Raw genomic sequence first — 19,117 nt, forward strand, 5'->3', positions numbered from 1 at the left:
CAACTGTGCAAAGGCTAGAAAACCTTTTAAAAGCATGTCCCTTAATATCCACCCAGTGTTCAGGGCAGTATTTCTCAGTTTCAGCATTGAAGACCCCGTATGCCCCATCACAACACGCACTGAAATTGGGCCCGGATGCCGCTCTGTCAGACAGGGATGGCTGGGCCAGACTTCAATGCGTGGCATTGTGACCCCATGAGTGAAGGGAAAGACTGTTGGTGCTGCCTAGAAATTTGATGTGCGGCGCCCCCTGGCTGAGAGCTGCTTGTGAGCTGAGTGAAAGCTCTCCTTGCCCAGAGCCATGTGGCCTCCCTAGTCTTAACCACCAGCCCACGGTGGCCCTGTGGCCCCGATGAGTTGAGACTGCTCTGCTGGCTGGCTGGATAGGCCCTGTGGTAACAGAGATGGAAACTGGCCAGCAGCATCCCCAATGGAGGGGGGCTGAGGAATAGTTGTGGGGGGAGGGGGGAGATGATGAGTTCAGTTTTTTGGGACTAGAAGAGAAGCATTAGCACCCCCTTCTGGCTCCTTGAGGAATGGCCAGCCCCACTGTGGGAGGGTGGCCCGTGCGCTGGGGCTGGTGTAATGGGAAGTAAATGCCAAGGAGCCAGGTTGGTTTGGCTGAGGAGTGGTGACCAGCAGATTGTGGTGAGGGATGCGCTCCATTGTCAGCCTCCAGTGCTGTCTCTGAACTGCAGAGCAGGTAACCCGCCAACCACAGCTCCAGCAGGGCCAAGGCACGAGGGGCCCTGCCTCCCTTCTGACCTTCCCTGTTAAAGCTCCCAAGCTGTTGGGGTTGGCGGCTTATTTGCTGTACCCAGAGGAGCTGGGCTGGCTCTGGGGGGACAGTGTCTGAGGTGGGGATAGGGTGGTGGCTATTACCCCTTCCTTGGGGGAGAAATACTTTCCTCAGTAGAAACAGAGGGAGCTAATGCTCTGTACCAGGACTGCCTGGCCCGGGGCACTGGCCAAGCCTCGCCACCTCTTTGCCTCAGTTTCCCCGTGTGTACAATGGGTACCGCAATACCGGTTGTGAGGCTGAGTTGGTCAGTGTGTGCGAAGGGCTGTGGTGCTGCTGAAGGTTAGCCCAGCTCAGGCTCATCCTGCAGACACTGCCACTTGAACCAGGCCCAGCCAGATTTCGTCTGTTTTTCAGTATCCTCTCCATGAGCAGCAGGGGTAGCTGCAGGAGACCCTCTGCTCTGTGAGGGGGCAGTAGCAGGGTCAATGCCATTGTTCTGTTGATGGATGCAGCAGAGGGTGTTAGAGAGGCTGGCAAAGGGGAGATGGGCTCTGATCAGCCAGGGGAGGAGGGATTGACACTCCCACGGTGCCAAGGGCAGTCCTGGTGTAGTGCCCAAAGACCATCCAGGACCCAGCCCCTTCCCTGTGCTGCCTGGCTTCGTACCTGAACCAGGCTTGCCTGGGGTGAGAGACCAACACTGTGCCCCACCCTTCCACTCCCAGCTGTCTTCTGACCCCACCCTCGCCTGCCCTGCTCCTTGGGGGCTACTATGCTCCATGCATAGCTGGACATGGCAGCCTTCTCCAGGGGGCGCTGCCCCTCCCCAAGGGGTGATTTCTATGGTGGGCTTCCCACTCGTTAGCACGCGCTGCCCTTGGAAGGCATCAGAAGCCCTTAGGCCCTTGGCACCCAGCCAGGCTTCCTGCTCCAACCCGGACGCTGCTATCGGGTGTTCTAGTGGGGCCAGGCCCCGTCCCGGTGGCACTGAGATAAGGCACATTCCTCAGCTGGGTGCAGCCCAATGGGTGGCAGGGGCCAGGGAGTCTGGAATTTCACAGGCAGCATCTGCTGCTGGGGGCTTAGGTTCAGCAGACGTGCCCCCTCCCTAGTGATCAGCTGCTGGCATGGCCCACAGCAGCCCTGGCTTGTGCTTTCACCAATACCTGCCAGGTCAGAGAGTCGTGGAATCAGCTGCAGGGAGCTGGGGTCAGGGCGCATGGTACTCACCATCAACTACAACCCTCCCTGCAGACCTGGGGTGGGTGCAGGGCTAGCCTGGCCACAGAGTGGCTCTCCTGTGCCGGCACTGCTGGGAGCTATAGGGGGAAATCAGGCCCGGAGTGGCTGCCTTTCCCGGCCTCTGCCTGAGGTGCCCATGAGGTGTTGCCTCCCTTCTGGTCGTGCTGCCTGGCTGAGAGAAGGGGCGGCCCCTTGGACTCGGTGGGACAATTAGCCCGAATGGCTGTGCAGCAGTGCAAGTGTGCAGCCGCGAGCCCAGAACCAAGCGGCTGCTGAGCAAGGGGAGCAGGTGACAGGCGGCAGCCAATGGGGCTGAAGTGCTGTCTTGAGGGGCATGGGGAGTGGGAGTGGCAGTTGCCATTCACAGCTCCCAAGCCTTGCAGAAGTGGAGCCCTGCATGGCAGACATCTCCATCTTCTCTCCCCCCCCTTCCCCTCCTTCTTCTGCTTGAGGAGCTAGCTTGGGGTAGGGGGTTGCAGAATGGCTTTCCTTCCAGGGCCCCTGCTGCAAGCTGCAGAGCTGGCACGGCACACGGGGCACCCCAAAGAGCAGGGCCTTGCAGCAGTTGCTCATGCTGGAGCCAGATAGGGATATGTGGGTGCAAAGGGGCAAACCATCTCTAGTCTAAGCAGCTGCCTCCTTGCTTCAGATTCACCACCACACACACACACACACTGCTTGTGCCTTGACCACCCCTCCTTGCGGGATAGGCTTGGTGGGCACTGGCTGGGGCCCTTGCCAAATGGATCCAGCAAGAGAAGGAGGCTGGTTAGATGGGAGCTGGTGTACACAGAGGCCGGGGGTTTGGTGCTGCCAGCATGGAGTGAGGGTGAGAGGACCCTCTTGTCCTCAGAAGATGCAGGTGCAGCCCACGGCAATGGTCTCCATGACCATCTTGTATTCCTTGTGGCACCTCTTCTTCTTCCTGCGGGTCTTGGCTCCCGAGCCCTCAGGGGGGTGGCACAGGAGCCGGCGGACGGGCAGCTTGCTGTAGATAGGGATGCTGACAATGGTGCGATCCTCCTGCATGGTGAAGGGGTTGATGCAGCCAGTGCAGAGGCACTGCGCCTCTGGGATGTCTGCTGGGATCCGCGTTGCATCGTGGTTTATACTAGAGAAGAGGGAGAGCGTGAGGCTGACAGAGCCTGTAGGGGGAGCGGGGACACGGGCCGGAGTACAGGTCACTTCCACTCAGAGGCGCCTTGGACGAGTGTGTGTTTGTGAGGGAGCAGTGCCTGCACACAGGGAAGGGGGAATACGTGCTGCAATAATGCACACGTGGAGGAATGAACCTGCACCGGGCTCTGCCTGTGCATGGGGAGGATGCCCATGCATGAATCAGTGGGCACCCATGTTGCAATGCCCACACATGGGGGAATAGGGTCATATAGGGCAATGGACACATGGATGCTCAGTGATGCAGATCACTCACCCAGTGCAATCACTGTCCAATGGAACAGCATCCATAGGCGTTCCCCACTTGGTTAGTGCCCATTAGGTTCCCTTCACAGGAGAGCCCTGCCCTGTTCCTTTGTGGCGCTGGTGAGAGCCCTACCCTGGGAGTGCCAGTCCCCAGGGGTGCTTTGCCCTGCAGTCTCACCTGTAGGCCCACGGAGACAGACTCCTCTTATTGGACCTCCAGAGCCTCAGGTTGACCTGACACTTGCTGTCGGCAGGCTCTGAGCTGTTCCGCAGCTGGCTCACCATCTCCTGGATGCTCTGTTCGTAATCCTCTAGCAGGGTGTAGGGGCTGTCCGCCGCTGAGGCCATGGAGTTCCTCTTCAGCATGGGGTCGGGGCTGGGTGCCTGGGCCTCCGGCAGCTGGACCTTGTCCCTAGCCGGTCCTTTTCTCTTTCCTTTTGCTCCCTTGCTTTGGTCCTTGGGTTCGGTGGTAGCAGCCCATGTGAAGGAGACGGAGAGAGCGCAGAAGAGAAGCTGAGAAGGAAGCCAAGACAGGGCGTGACGCCAGCACTGGGAATGCTTCCGCCCAGCCCATACTGGGCTGGGGCCGGGGCCCAGGAAGGTTATGTTCAAAGGGAACAATATTCTATCGTAGGAATCGCCAACCCTACCAGGGCTGGAACGTCCCAGATGGGCATCAGTGCAGGGAGGCAGTATGGCGTCTAGTGGTAAAAACAGGCTAGGGCAGCAGGACTCCTGTGTTCCATTCCTAAGTGCTACGACCTTGTTGGGTGACCCTGGGTGAGACCTCAACCTTTCTGTGCTTCAGTAAAGTGGGGCACATGAGACAGGTTCTCCTTTGTACAGCTCGCAGGTGGGGATTCCAGCAATGATCACGGCTGTGGGGAGATTGCCCTGTGAAATCTAAGCTCCTGGGGGTGGCGTTTCCTGTAGGCACATCCTGTAAGGTGGCAACCTCAGGTGCCCGCCCCCTATGCTGGCTGGGTACATGGGGCAGCTGACTGGCTCAGCCTTGCTCCTAATTGCCAGCAGCTGGCAGTGTTTCCAGCGTGCTAGTTGGGAGAGCACCATGATGGCAGTTCCAAAGCTAGGCTGGCTGAATAGCTGCTTGTTGCAAGTGCCCTGAGTGTTGAAATGATGGAGGGGGGAGGCCGTTTGCAGAAAGTCAGGACAAACTCTCTAGTGAGCTGGACAGGCTGGGGGGAGGGGACTAGCCCCCATGTTGGGTCGGTTTATTAATGGGGTAGAAAGGGTTTCTCTCTGTTTTTCCCCTAAGACTAATGCAAACATAGCTTTGGTCTGTTTGTTTCCTTAGCCACCGTTTGCAGGGCTGGCATGGCAGAGACCTGGAGGAGGAAATGATTATGGAGTGACAGCGGCCAGTCTAGCTTCACTGGTGAAATGCAAAAGGGTAAACCCCCCACGGCAAGTCAGTGGTGAATGCCCTGCCGTGCCAAAGGCTGGTAGTGACACAGGGATGTGTGGTGCACATCTGCAATTCCCACCCTGATGCCATCTCTAGCGGGCCGCTTGTCGTCATGAAAAGTGGGGAGGGGGATTCTGGGTGTTGGACCTGCCGGGGCTACAGCAGAACATTAGATCAACTCAGCTAGATGACTCAAGAGTGTGAAGGATCCACACCCCGAGCGACGTAGTTAAACCAACCTAAGTCCCGGTGTAGCCAGCGCTAGATTGATGGATGAGTCTTCTGTTGACCTAGCTACCCCCTGGGGGGGAGGTGGATTTGCTCTGGGAGAACCCCTCCCATTGCTGCAGTATGTGTCTAAGCTGAAGCACTGTGCCACTGCGGTATTCTGAGTGGAGGCTTAGCCTGGGATACTCCAACCTTCTGGAGCCACTAGTGCAAACCCTGATAGGGACAGTGCCCGCACCCCCAGGGGAGGCTGACCGAGCCCTCATCTCTCGAAGGTGTGCAGCTTCCTGTGTCTTCAGTGCTAGCCCCCCAGCCCCTGTTTGTTGTGTATGGGTGTTATAGCCACGCTAGGAGAAGGTATTTCCATTCCCCCCACCCCTTGACTAAAATGTTCTTCTCCTCCCCAGCTTACTGCTGTGCTTTGTTGGGTGGACTATTTGTCTGCCCCCCACCCCAGAGGTGGCTGCATTGCTGTAGGGAACTTGCATGTGTGTAGGGGCTTGCAGACCATTTGGACTGAAAGGTGCGTTAGAGCAGAAATACTGAATAATGTAATCATTAGCCAAACCCTCCTGGATTTCCTCCCACCATGACCCCTTGTCTCCCCAGCACTCCGTTCCGTGGTTGTTCCCTGTGGTGTCAGGGGGCTGCCAGAGTACCTGAGCCCCCAGGAACTGGGCTACTGAGGTACCTGCCCTGTAAAGATGCCATTCTCCTGGCACAGTACATGACCTGAGTTGTCTCTCCTCTGCCTGTTGTGAGCCAGTGCTTTGCCCTTTGGCCATTCACCTCTGCTCCCTCCCTTCCTGTCTCTAGCCCAGTCATAGGGCAGGGCTCTCTGGCAATGTCTCTCACACTTCTCCCTGCAGGAGCCTGCTCCATTCTCAAAGAGTAGGGCAAGCTTCCCAACAGCAAACAAAGCCACCGTTTCTACATATAGTCCCCAGTTGCAACTGGACACAGGAATCTTCTTCACTCCCTGTCCTAAACTCATGGGGTGTGCCCAGATAAACAGCTGCCATGCCCACCCCAGAGGTAGCTGCATTTCATTGCTGGGTGCCATGATTCCTACATGTGCAGAGTGCTTGGGATCCTTGGGGCTGAAAGGAGCTCTCTAAATGCAAGTCGTTCTCCAGGCAGAAGCTATCGCGCTGGTCCCTTTGCACTGGAATCTCTGCAGCCCACAGGCTCTGTGGCTGTTTTGTCCCAGCTATGCCAGGCGTGGGGAGCAATAACTCATCCAGGCAGAGCGCCTGTTTCCAAAGCAAACAAACCCACCCAGCCCTTAATAAACCGAGCGTAAATAAAAAGCACCAAGTTTAGTGAAAGCAGCCCAGGCACCTACCAGGGATGGAGCCCAGTCCATGGCAGAGGGCGACTCACAGACTCCTCGCCGCAGTGTGACGGGAACAGGATGAGCCAGGCGATTTAAAAAGGAAAGCATCAGCCCCTAATCTCTGCAGTGCCTGGGGGTGGGTCTGGCAGCACAATGAGCTTCCCCCAGGTGCCAGCACGGGTGTTGACAGAGGGACAATGGCTGATGTTGTCTGGTGCTGCAGGCGAACGTGGGCCACCCACGTGCACCTTGCTGACAGCATGAGCTTACGGGCTGTGTTTGCAGCTTACGGGCTGTGTTTGCTTAAATACCTGCAGCCCCAGCACCGGGGCAGGCTGAAGGCAAAGTCCCCTGGGAGCGCTTTGGAAAGGGTAGATGTGCCATGCAGAGAGGCTGTGGTGTGCTTTGTGCAGGCTGGGTAGGGCAGTGGCAGGAACACAGGGCAGGGAGCAGGTGCCCTGAGTTCTAGTCTTGGCTCTGGACACTGCAGTCATGGCTCCCCTTCCTGGGATGTGGAGGTTCCTCTCTAGGCCGAGGGTTTGGATTCAGCTGATGAGTAGCTAGTGGAAGGTCTCATCTGGAAGCTGTTTGGTGGCCTTTGTGAGATATTGGGGGGGTCACAGCTCAGTCCCAGCTGCCCTAAAAGGACAGGCCTGGAGAGATGGCTCCTGGTGCATGACACAGCTCGGGAGCTTGGCCGGCCAGCTGCTTTCCTCCTCTGATGAGCAGAGGTCCCAGAGCAGCACCAGTGTTCCTGCCCAGAGGTACGGTGCCCCCAGGCTGACTGATGAGAGGGGCAGAGAGCTGGCTCCAGGCCTTCCAACCTTTCCAGCTCAGGTCAGTTGAGGCAGAGAAGTGGCTAGGTGACATTATTGTTCATTTCCACCACACATATCAGTGGCTTCTCTGAAAACCTCCCCGCCCTTCCCTTCCCCCAGGGCTTTGCAGCCAATGGAGTGGATCTGCCCGAGGAAATGCAGGTGTTTGTAGGGCACAGCAGAAGCCTGCCTGTGCACCCAGCAGCAGGGCAGAGGGGCTGGGCTGGCTTTGGAGCTGCCGGTAAGCAGCACCCGTGCGGTGTTCTGGGCGTTGTGGCTGTAGCAGCACACAAACACACACGCTCATGGTGCATAAGGGCTGGAGCCCTCCAGAGTCGTGCCAGTCTGTTTGCAGGGGAACAAGCAAGGCAGAAGTGGGGTCCCCGGGGGCCTCAGGACAGAGAGTAAGGAAAGCTGCCCTGTATCTTCCTCAGTGAGTTTAATGCTGGATGATGATAGATAAATGTCTAATGCCAACCACTGGGAGCGGGAGCACCCCCTTGGCTGCGTGACCCAGTGAGAAGTCTTCACAGCCCTTTTCAGGAGGAACTGGCTTGGTTGGTTGTATGTTCATGACAATTGTATCAGTCTCTGCACTGTGCTCTGCCGTGCGGTGCAGCGTGGCCAGGAGTCCCTTCCACCACGGCTCCCGCCAGGCCAGGAATTAGGGTCTGAATCTGTACCCTGGGGTGGGGCAGGTTCTCTTTCCCTCTACGAGCCTGGGTCTGGTTTCCAGCAGCGCTACAGCTGTGCGCAGTTGTCATGTCTGGGTTTTGCCACCAGATGGTGTTGTCCTAAAGCCAAATGGTTTGACACCCGCTGGCGATCATCCCCAGCCCTCTCCCTCAGCCTAGCGTGGATGCTGGAGAGCAGAGGTGGGGTTCTTCTATGTCCCTTGGGGTTTCCCTTCTCCCTCCTTCCCTGCTCACCCACACCCCCAATGATAAGCAAGAGCTGATGTGCCTCAAGCACCTTTCACCCCAGCACTTTCCCAGCTCCAAGTGGACCTAGACAGAACTGAGCCCCCTGTCACTTTGCTGCAGACCCGGACTGCTTCAAACTTTGTACCAACTGCAAGGCTGGAACCCAGATAGCCTGCTCCCAAAACACAGGCTGCGGCCTTTGGGCTACGAGGGACTCTCCCAGCATGACCAGCCCTAAGCGTTCTAGGAGTCAGGAGATTTTATCAAAGCAACACGTTGTTCTTTTTCTTTGCCTTCCAGTTCCTGAGCTGCACTCAGGTCACGTGTTCAAGCTTTTCTCCGGACCCATGAGGGCTAGAGCCAGCCAGGGCACTGCTGCGTGGTCCTCTCTTATTGCAAGGCACACAAGAGCAGAGGGGACTGTTAACACAGAACTGGGTCCCATATCAAATGCCCCCAAACGCTAGAGTCTGAACTCAAATCAGAGCCAGACGTTGTAGCGGGCCCCCCTGCCTCTAATGGGCTGAGACAGATGCCTGAACCCAAACACCCCTCAATCTGGAGCGCTGCGAAATCTGGGGCTCAAACCCTTATCTAGCTCAAAGCCTGGCAGCTGTTCCTGGTCATCAGCTGGTGACATGTCAACCAGGTGTTAGCACTAGGTATCTACCAATAGGGGATGCTGCAGGAAGGTCACCGAGGAAACAGTCCCCGGGGCTGTAGCACACTCAGGGATATGGCTACAAGTGCATCCTGTCTCTTAACACCCGGGTGCTTGTGGGACTAGCCCCTAGAGAGGCTCCAGCATATGATCCCAGACCCCCGGCCACCATCCCTGTCCCAGACCGCTGGAGGAGGAGGTGTTTGAATGGAGGACCCACCGCTGGCACCTTGGGATCACATCGGGGCACAGGCTCCTCACCCCATTGCCCAGGGCAAGTTCCTACAGCAGTCCCAGAGCCTGCAGCCATTCTGCGGTCATCTGCGCCTTGGGAATACTTGGGATGCTTTTGCAGCGGCAGCAGTCTGGATTGTATCAACACTTGGAAATGCTGTTTACACATGAGAGAGGCTCAGAGGCATCTGCACTGGGAGCCAATTACCCGGTTTTGATCTTTTTTGGTGAAAAGGAAATGAGGGCTTTTCAGACATGGCCAAATTTGATAAGCTGGGCTGGTGGTTTCTCCCACTCTCCTTAAAGAAGAAAAGGGGCCATTTCGCCTGGCCGCGGCCAAAGCCTAGCTCTGCGGGAGGGACCGTTCTCCAGCCAGGGCTTCGGCTTTGGCACTGCTGGGCTGGGCTGGGCGGGGCTGGCTGCTGCTCTCTGCACCCGAGCGAGCGAGAGCAGCAGTGTAGAGGAATGGGCCAAGTGTAGGCCTGCTGTAAGCAGGTGAAACTCAGGTGGAGTCATCACTGCTTATCCCAGGACCAAATTTGGCCCAGAGTCTGCAGGGAAAAGTGGTGGAAATCCCAGGGTGATGTTTAAAAGGCATGGGTGAGGGGGCAGCAGGGCTGAGCCCAGACCCAGCAAGGAGATGGGCTGGATGGACTCACAGGGTTGCTCCACCACTGCGTTCTAGGAGGGAACCCACTTCTGCAGTGCGGCGCCACTGCCCCACAGCCCTACAACCAGAGCAAAGAGGCCATGGACCGGGAGAATTCAGCTTTGCAAAGTTCTGCTGAGACCTGCCGGTGCCTGTTGCCCACTCAGCGTTCTGGAGGTGCCACCAGACTCCTGGCAGTTACTCTCCCAGGCCGTGCTTAGCCGCCTTTGTCCTGCCGCACACTCCATCGCTCTCAGGAACTGCCAGACTGGGTCAGACCTGAGGTCCATCTAGCCCAGTATCCTGTCTCCAAGAGCAGCCAGCACCAGCTCCTTCAGAGAAACAAACCTAGAGAGGGCGATTATGGGGTAAGATACCCTCCTGGAAAGTTTCCTTCTACCCAATAGTCAGAGATCAGTGTGTGCCCCAAAGCTGGGGCGTAAGATCCCGGCCAAAGCTCTTGTTTGTTTTAATTTGTTTACATAAACTTGTCCCCATCATCACCCACTACTGTGGTTCCCTACTTTCCACCCATTCCTATTGACTTTCCATTTGCCTCCCCCTCCCCCCAGCCTGTGGAGAAGCTGATGCTGCCTTTGAGGTTCCCTTGGAAATCAAATAAACTAGGGGTCCCCATGGAAATCAGCTAAAATGACCCTTCTGAAAACAAAGAACCAACCTCGAGAATTTTAATGAAGAAAGAGGAGAGGTGAAGAAAGAAAGTCAAGTGTGCGTCTCCCATCCTGTAACCCAATTTGCATATTGCCTGTGCTATTTGTCGCTTAATTTAATGACAGTCCAGGGTGAGCTCCACATCTGGGTTCTAGTTCTGTAGAAAGGTTTGTTTCAGGTCTGTGATTAACAAACTAATAATTTCACACACACATTGTGCTTTTTCTCCTGGAGGATCCCAAAGCACTTTACAAATGGTGTCTACAGGAATCACTTGCCCCCCACTACCATGCAGCCGTCCCTAGGGTAGGATGCAGCAGCCATTTTCCATCAGTAATGGCCATTTTGAGGAGGGGAAGTGAGGAATAACTTGAAACTGCAGGTGAGGATTTTAGGAAGGTGGGATGTAAATGTGGTCTTTGCCCAGGGCACTAGGGTTTCCACTCCATCTCATACACAAAACACCCTGGCCTTTTCCCCTGCCCCTTGCTTAGCTAGTGAGTTCTGAGGACAGCCTAGCCTGAGAGGATATGTGACAATGGAAAGGTAAAAGTCACCATCCCTCAAGGCTAGGGAGGGGCCCAAATCAGGCCCCCAGGTCTGAACATCCCATAACTCTGGGGACATGCAGATCCAAATCTCCTCTCAGGCCTGTCCCCTGAGCTGGGCCCAGCCTCCTCTGCTCAGCCTAGGGTGACCAGACAGCAAATGTGAAAAATCGGGGTGGGGGGTAATAGGAGCCTATATAAGAAAAAGACCCCAAAATTGGGACTGTCCCTATAAAATCGGGACATCTGGTCACCCTAGCTCAACCTCACAGGGTAGCAGAAGCCTTGATCCCCCTAGGAAAGGGAAACTCTGCCTCTGATGACTCCACCAATAGTGGGCGTTATAGTGGCTTTGGCCTTTGGGGACTCGCTGTTCTAGCTGGGGGTTCACCCAAAGGAGAAAGTGCTGACACCTCTGCAGACCAGAGGTACCTTTATGGGGCCATAGCCGGTGCAGTGGGGGTGAAGGCGTAGAGGCATGGCCAAGCCAGGAGGAGGGAGATGGCGTTAGTGAGACCGGCCAGTGCCCACCAGGCAGCAGGATGATTAGTATTAGTGAGGAAGGCCCAGATTTTCAGAACTGCATGGGCAAAAATACTTGGTTGTAATTTGCATGTGCAGTTATGTGCACAGTGTCTGTGGTACACATGCACCAACTGAGAATCCATGGGCAGTTAATGCAGCGCTGCATGCAGAGACCATAGTTCCACATGCCGTTCTAAGACTCCAACATTAAATCTCAGTCAATGGGAGTAGGAAGCATAGGTGCTGGACGTACGGGTGCTGGGGGTGCTACTGCACCCCCGGGCTTGAAGTGGTTTTCATCATATACAGGGTTTACAGTTTGGTTCAATGGTTCCCAGCACCCCCACTATACAAATTGTTCCAGCACCCCTGGTAGGAAGGCAAAGTACCATTGTGATGGCTGATCGGGAAGGAACTGGCCAGGGTATTCCTGAGAAAAGCGTATAAGCTGTAGGTGTGGAGTCTCAGGAGAACTAGAATTCAGAGAGCAGCTGGACATAGATTGGGTGGAGAGACTTGTGGGGTGGTTATTGGGCAGGGGGCTGTGGGAGAGAGAGGATCTGAATCCAGCCGCCTCCCAATCTGAATGGGCCATTCACGCCAAAGGAGCCCAAAGTGCTATGCACCCAGTGCGCAGAAACACATATGGTGTCCCTAGCCTCTGTTTTCCAGAAGCTGGGAATGGGCGACAGGGGATGGATCACTTGATGACTACCTCTTCTGTGCATTCCCTCTGGGGCACCTGGCACTGGCCACTGTCGGAAGACAGGTACTGGGCTAGATGGACCTTTGGTTTGACCCAGTATGGCCATTCTTATGTTCTTACTCATGCTTTGGGGATGAGGGGATCAGCCAGTGCACCAGCTTTAGCCAGGCAATCAGGGCACACCCTCCCTCCACACCCTTGGGAGACATGTGCTGGGATCGTTTGTGCCCACAGCAAGGGCCAGGACCTTGTGTTTTTTGAGACCCTCTGACAGTAAATTGCAATTGTCTCCTCTGTTTTGGCAAACTGAAGGCTCAGTCAGTCCCCTCTGGGCTTTGAACTTGTAATTGCAGGTTAAAGGACTAAACTGGGGGAAGGAGCAAACCTCCCAGTGCACAAGAAGAGAAATGAGAGAGGGCTAACAGACAAGGTGCCTAGCCCTGCTCTCACCTATATCAGTGCAGGAGCTGAGAGGCCCCCACATCTGGGCCATGAATAACATTTTCCATCCATCAGACCCCCACATATGTTTCATCTAACAGCAGCATCCACCGGAGCGAATCCCACTCCATGAAAGGAGCAGCCGGCTGGGTGGGGAGGAGGAAGACCTGGGGCATTGCAGAGACTTTTCAGCTGTCCCAGTCATTGCCTGACCATCCTCCCCCAGCAGGTACTAGCTGGCCTAGCCCGCGTAGCCTTGGGGCTCTTTGCTCAAGTCCATATTTGCACAAACTGCTGCTTGACGTGCTAGCACTCGCGAGAAGCCCTGGCCAAAAGAGCTTATTTTAAACTTGTTGGACAAGAACATTGTTTGGTGGGAATTAAACTCCCTGTTCTCAAAAAAGGGAAAAAGGCAAAGCGCTTAATTCTGCCGACTCCTTGAGTTACATAAACACAGAGACATGTCCCGTCTGGCGGGGGAGCCAGGAATTTGTTACTGGCACTTGGTCGAGGTCAGTGCCCTCTCTGTGCCCTCCCCATGGCATTCATCAGTGCAATGGGGTAGGGGTTCAAGTCCCGTTGCCTACAGCAGCATTCCCCAGTGCTTCCCACCCACAACAGGAAGGCTTTTCCCATGCGATTTCCATTGGATTTTAGTATCACTTTATCTTTGGCCTTAATGTTGTTGCTGTTTAGTTAATGCACAAACTTTGAGTAGCAGAGTTTTAAACATACTGTAGTCGTTGAGTGTGTGATGCCCTTTTAAGGAGATAGCGTGCCTAGCAACTAGCACAGGGGGCTTGGGTTCCAGGACTCCTGGGTTCCCGTTCTGGCTCTGCCACTAACTTGCTGTATGATCTTGGCCTAATTACTAAACCTCCCTGTGGTCTAATTTGCTTCTGTGCAATTGGGATGTTACTGCTTCAGCCTATCTGGAACTTTGGCTTATTTCACAGGAGAGATGTGAGGTTTGACCTCATGCTTATGAATGTTTGTAAATTGCTTTGAGATCCTTGGACAAAAGACATTAGATATCAGCCAAGTTGAGAGCCATCCTATGGGGTGAGTCGAAATGCACCATCTCTGTTCTGCTTCAAGCTTCCTCCAACCCCCTCAGATCTCAGCCCTGACCCATTCCAGCGCACGCCCGGCAATGCAATCACACAGGCCCAGGGGAGGAGGCTTTCAGAACCCAAGGAAGAAAAACGATCTCCGTTGTCAATAAACAGCATGTCAGCAGAGCAGGGCCAATGGCGCCAGGGCTTCCAGCACATCCTGCCGCCACTGCTCCAGTGCATTTATCACCAGGGCAGAGTTTACAGCACGTCGCCTGTTACGAGTTCCAGATGCGCAGGTTTCCCACTGCACTCTCTTTGTTTCCTCCTCTTGGTGCGTTTTGATACCGAGCACCTGGTGGAAAAAACCTGCTTGGACTCCTGTTCCTAGATCACCCTAGCAGCTTCCTTCCTCCTTCCCACAGCCCTCCCTCCCCCCGGCTGTGAGCAGCTGCCAAAGAAAGACTGTTCACCTGAGCTTAGGATCATGGGTTTCATACCCTTCCCATTGCTAGGGTTGGGTGCCTGCAATTGGGGCGACCCACATGTCACCTGTAGGGATCCCTCGCTGACCGATGTGTCCTTTGCCTCGGCACCCGGGCATCGTCAGACTAATACACCCACGGATGGGCCCTACTGGCCCAAGACCAGTCTGTAGTTCAGGTGGCTAGGGGCGAAGCTTGGAGAGCTCATTGGAAGGATAGTCCTAGAGAGCCCTCAAGCTCAAAGCCAACGTGGAGGTGGCCAAGATGGCTACAGAAGAGAAGCCTAGCCCCCAGGCCACATGGTCTATGTCTACATTGCAGCTTGGAGCAAACATCCAAGCCCATGTAGACTGACTTGCACTAGCAGGGCTCGAGCTAGCGGGCTAAAAATAGCAGTGTGGATGTGACTGAGGCTCTGACTAGCCACTCGAGCTGGGACCAGGGATCAGGTGGGTCTGAGTTCAGGTGGCTAGCTCAAGCCTCCATCACTGCACTGACGTCTACACTGCTATTTTTGGCACGGTAACTGGAGTCTCGCAGGTGCAAGTCTGTCTTCCCCAGGCTGGGCGGCTCGCTCCCAGCCGCAGCGTTGATAGACCCACAGAGAAAGGCGCAGCTGGGATTGCTGCTGCTGCTCCTGGACCTACAAGAGCTTCCCACAAGGGGGCCATGACAGCTGGATGTTTGCTAACTGGAGGAGGAAGAAAGGGCCTGAGGAAATGACCTCCTGAACCTAGCAAAGACAGACCTTGGGCACAGAGAGAGAGGGCCTCTGACCTGAGCCCATCTGAGAACCAGCCTCCCCGAGGGAGCCATGATCAGGGCAAGTGATTCTGGGTGCTTTAAGGGTGATCCCTGGCCTGGCAGCCCTTCCGGCTCAGGCTGTTTGCGCAGAGAGCATGAATTGAGGAGAGACCCAAAGAGACTATCCAAGCTCTGGCACCATCCGCATATTTTCCCTGAGGAAGTTCCAGCTCCTTCCCAAAGGCCAGCTCCATCGGAACCATCTGAGGTGCCTGGAGTTTCTGTTAGACCACCTTGAATCAGCTTCACCCAGGCTGCTTGGGGCTTTGCGCTTCGATTCCCTGCCGCGCTCTCTCTGGATGGGGGCAGGGAGGGCTGCAGGCCTTTCCACCTCTGTTTTTTGTTTCCTTTCAAAGCCCAAGTTTGATGTTCCAGGAGTAACGGGTTACAGGATTCCCAGCAATAATCAGCTGCAGCTGTGGAAATGCAGGAGGGCAGCAGGGCCCTGAGTGCTCTGCCTTGCTTTTGATCTTCCCGAGAGACCCACGCAGAGGCCCCAGCTACACGGCCACTGCCACCACGTCAGGCCTAAAGCGTGGGGGGCTGAACAAGGTAGGTGCAGTCCAGGCTGCAGCCATTTTCCCCTGACAGAAGTGTCCAAAGACAGAAGGGAAGGAGGCAAAGTGCCTGTCTGTTCTTGGGAAAGAAAGTGAGCGGGGCCAGGCTAATGGCTGAGGTGCAGCCCCTCCCCCTGCTTCACAGAGAGACCGAAGCACAGCCAGCTACATTAAAACAAGCCAAACAGCACAGGGCACATTGGCAGGGTAGCGCTCCAGCCAGGGACTCCTAGCAATACAGCCATGCAGCCATATGCACTGCAGCTTGGCAGCTCTGGCGGTGTGCGGCATGCGTTTGTACTTTACACCTGTGCGCTGCGACCACACACACATGCGTGTCTGTAGCAGCCATGCACACACACACACACATGCATGCCCGTAGCAGCCACACACACACACACGTGCGTGTCCATAGCAGCCACACATATACACGTGTCCAGAGCAGCCACGCAATGCAGCCACACACACACACAGACACGTGCCCTGTCTGGGAATGCACAGCAGCTAAGCTGGATGATGCTCTGCAGTCTTTGATGTCTCTGGCCAGCGTGTGCACATCAAACCGCCCCATCGCGAGATCACCAGACCAGGTGCACCGGCTGATAACGCGTCTCTGTAGCTCCAGAAGAGGCACAGCCTGGACAGCAGGCGTGCAAGTTGCCCACCCTCCTGCTATCGAAAGACTGGCAGCGTGCAGTTCCGTTTCCAGGGCTCATGTGGAATCATGGGTCTTTGCTGAGATTGCCAAACGGAGGCCAGTTAGCACCAGCTCGACAGGGTTATTGGACGTTGGCACCTGTCATCAAGGCAGAAGTGAGGAACCCCCCCCCCCAGATCATTATATGGTGGCCACGAACAGCTACCAAATGGTAGTGACTCTTGGTCACTAGCACCCATGGCCCTCCTACACTTCCCTTCAGTGTCACTCTGCCTTGCAGCTCCCACAACTGGCTGCTGCTCCGGACAGACAGGTACAGGGTGGGCAGGTACTGTCACCCGCTTCTCCCTACAGCCCCCTTCTATTGTGCTCCCATCTAGGCCTGGCTGCTGCCCGTGTCTCCACTACCCGCCAGCGGCGCTGTCCATGCAGCCAGCCAGGATGCCATTCTAAATTAAGACTCCAAACCATTCCCTAATTGGTCCTGTGTCTGCCTAGAGGAATGGAGCAGCGCCCTGAGCAACACCAGCCAAGGCTCCAGCTGCTGGAGGGTTTATGGCCTGCAGACATCCTAACATTTACTTCTGAGCCAGTACCTGGCTCTCACTTCAAACCATTAAGTTGTCCCATGGGGATTTTTGAGATGGATTGTTAAACTCTTCTTTAAGCCTTCTCCTGCCAAACAAATCACACAACCCCTTGGCAAGCACTTCACAGCTAATGGCCCTGAGTTAATCTGTGCCCAACCACGTCAAAGCATTAGATGGCACTGTTTCGCAGCTGCCCTCTTAGACCATGCCTGGGCCAGTTTTGATCATGCCTGGTCTTCCGGTGTCCATCCTTGCAGTCTTTGTAGGAGCACACTAGCCACTTCAAGAAGCAGCCATTAGAATTGGCTCAGTTTGATTTTGTGTTGGGGATATTTCCCCCTCACTCCCCTCCAGGCACAGCACGTTCTCTCCTGACTGCCAGCCATGCCATATGCGTTCATTTACACACTGCCATTTCGGCACCTGCTGCCAGCTGACCCATACAGCCTGATCTCCCACTTGGCGGAGACAGGGCCAGAAGGAGCTGGAATCTCTTCCAGGCCATCAGTTCCTTCAGAGTCGGTGATAAAAGGCATCATTTTAGGGTTTGAGGGGGTTTCTTGTGGGGATTTTTGCTTGTGGGCAGAAGCCCAAGTAAATCATTTCCCAGGGCAGAAAAGACCAAGGCTACAACTCTGATTGCCCATTAGGGGTATGGGCGGCTAAGCAGTTCCCTACCCCCCAAGCGTTTACAACTCTCTTTGGTGGCTAGTTGTCCCCAGGTCAAGCTTCCCTCCATGTAGAGAGCTGTGTGTGAGGCTCACCTGCACAAGCAGCGGGGCAGTGCTTTCCTGTGCAGTAGTAAATGTTTTACCTCCTGACAGGCATGGCAGGGTGAGGGCTGCTGGCCTAAGGGATTGGGAATAGCAAAAAGAAGCTGTCACAGCTAGAGTCACAGGTTCAAAGCTAGTTCAAATGGCGATGCCTCTGTGGAAAGAGGTGGGGGGCTCAGTCCTAGTCCTAATGGAGAGGCAGGGCTGGTGCAAGGAAGTTTCGTGCCCTAGGCGAAACTCCTACCTTGCACCCCTCTCCCCCAGCCCTGCACAGCTCCCCCCCCCCCCCCCCCCCGCCGGCCCCCCCCCCCCCACGGCAGCTCTCCACTCCCCCCCCCGGGAACCATGCAGCAGCTCCCCACCCCAGCTCACCTCTGCTCTGCCTCCTCCCTGAGCACGCCACCCCCGCTCTAATTCTCCTCCCCAGACAGCTGATTGGCGCTGCAAGCCTGGGAGGCGGGAGAAGTGGAGCGGTGACCGCGCGCTCAGGGAGGGGGCGTAGGAAAGATGTAAAAAAAAATTGGGGGCCCCGCTTTTTGGCGCCCCCAAATCTTGGTACCCTAGGCAACCGCCTAGTTTGCCTAAATGGTAGCACCGGCCCTGTGGAAAGGAGGTGACTGCCACAGTTAGCAGCTTTGATATCATTCTCAGCCGAGAGGCCTAGGATGGATGAGGCCATGGAAACTGAAAGCCTCTCTCACCCCAGAGGTTACCTTGCTGGCAACCTGGCAGGTCCCAGCCTTCCACTGAGACAGTAACCCAGGGTTAGGGTGACCAGACAGCAAATGTGAAAAATCGGGACGGGGGTGGAGGGTAATAGGAGCCTATATAAGAAAAAGTCCCAAAAATCGGGATTGTCCCTATAAATTCAGGACATCTGATCACCCTACCAAGGGTGTTAACCATGGTCTGGGAAATGGCCTGAGACTCTCACACTCCCATAGAGCAGCTATGGAGTAGCCACCTTCCGGTGACAACTTTTGGTCACTTACCAGTCTGGACAGGATTTGAAGAGACCTCAAGGTGAAAGGTCTCCCATCCCACTCCCTATCCCCTGGGCCATGGAGAAACAGGAACATTTATTTGCAAACCCCATGATCAGAGCTGCAGAGAGCAAAGTGGGCTGAAAACCTACCCCAGGCATGTTTTGAGCATGACACTTCAGAGCAGTGCTGACCCTGGCATGCACATTAATCATTCCAGCCGTCACAAGATCATCATCATGTAATCTAGACAGCGCATGCAATTGAGGAACAAGGAAGCCAGGTTCTGCCTTCTGTTGCATTTAATAATATATGGGCTGAGAAACCCCAGGCTATCTCTGAACAGTCCCTGTCTGATGTCATGTCGCAGATTAAAAGGCTGTAAATGCAGTGTGTTTGTACATTAACTTGGAGTTACTGGAGAGGGAGTTTTGTTATCAGTGTCTGTGCTCCTTGTCTGAAGTACAGCAAAGTTCAGAGCACACACGCACCTTGTCCTACGCCTGCTTATCCTCTCCTAGAGGAGCTTGCCTGGGCGCCTTGAACAAAGGCCTTCCATCTGGCTTGTGTCTGCTAACTCACCAGCGTGTGCTGGGAGCAGGGGGCCTTCTCTTTTGTTTTACATTGTTATCGACTGTA

General features: G+C 55.3%; 1 protein-coding gene across 1 annotated transcript; it reads right to left on the bottom strand.

Annotated features, from left to right (window-relative positions):
• Nucleotides 1–2: 2 nt before the first annotated feature.
• IL17B (interleukin 17B) lies at nt 3–6,621 on the bottom strand. The gene is made up of 3 exons (XM_034779690.1): nt 6,406–6,621; nt 3,585–3,919; nt 3–3,095 (listed from the first exon to the last, which is right to left on the bottom strand). Exons 1-3 carry the CDS (start codon nt 6,502–6,504, stop codon nt 2,834–2,836), a joined length of 696 nt encoding a protein of 231 aa, XP_034635581.1. The 5' UTR covers nt 6,505–6,621; the 3' UTR covers nt 3–2,833.
• Nucleotides 6,622–19,117: the final 12,496 nt, after the last annotated feature.

Source organism: Trachemys scripta, chromosome 8 (assembly GCF_013100865.1).
Source record: "Trachemys scripta elegans isolate TJP31775 chromosome 8, CAS_Tse_1.0, whole genome shotgun sequence".
NCBI classification, from domain to species: Eukaryota; Metazoa; Chordata; order Testudines; family Emydidae; genus Trachemys; species Trachemys scripta.

Coding starts and splice junctions, on each gene's coding strand:
- IL17B (XM_034779690.1), bottom strand. CDS start 6,504: ATGCTTTCCTTTTTAAATCGCCTGGCTCATCCTGTTCCCGTCACACTG. Junction 3,920..6,405: donor TGGACTGGGCTCCATCCCTG/GTAGGTGCCTGG, acceptor CTTCCTTCTCAG/CTTCTCTTCTGCGCTCTCTC. Junction 3,096..3,584: donor CTGTCTCCGTGGGCCTACAG/GTGAGACTGCAG, acceptor CCTCTTCTCTAG/TATAAACCACGATGCAACGC.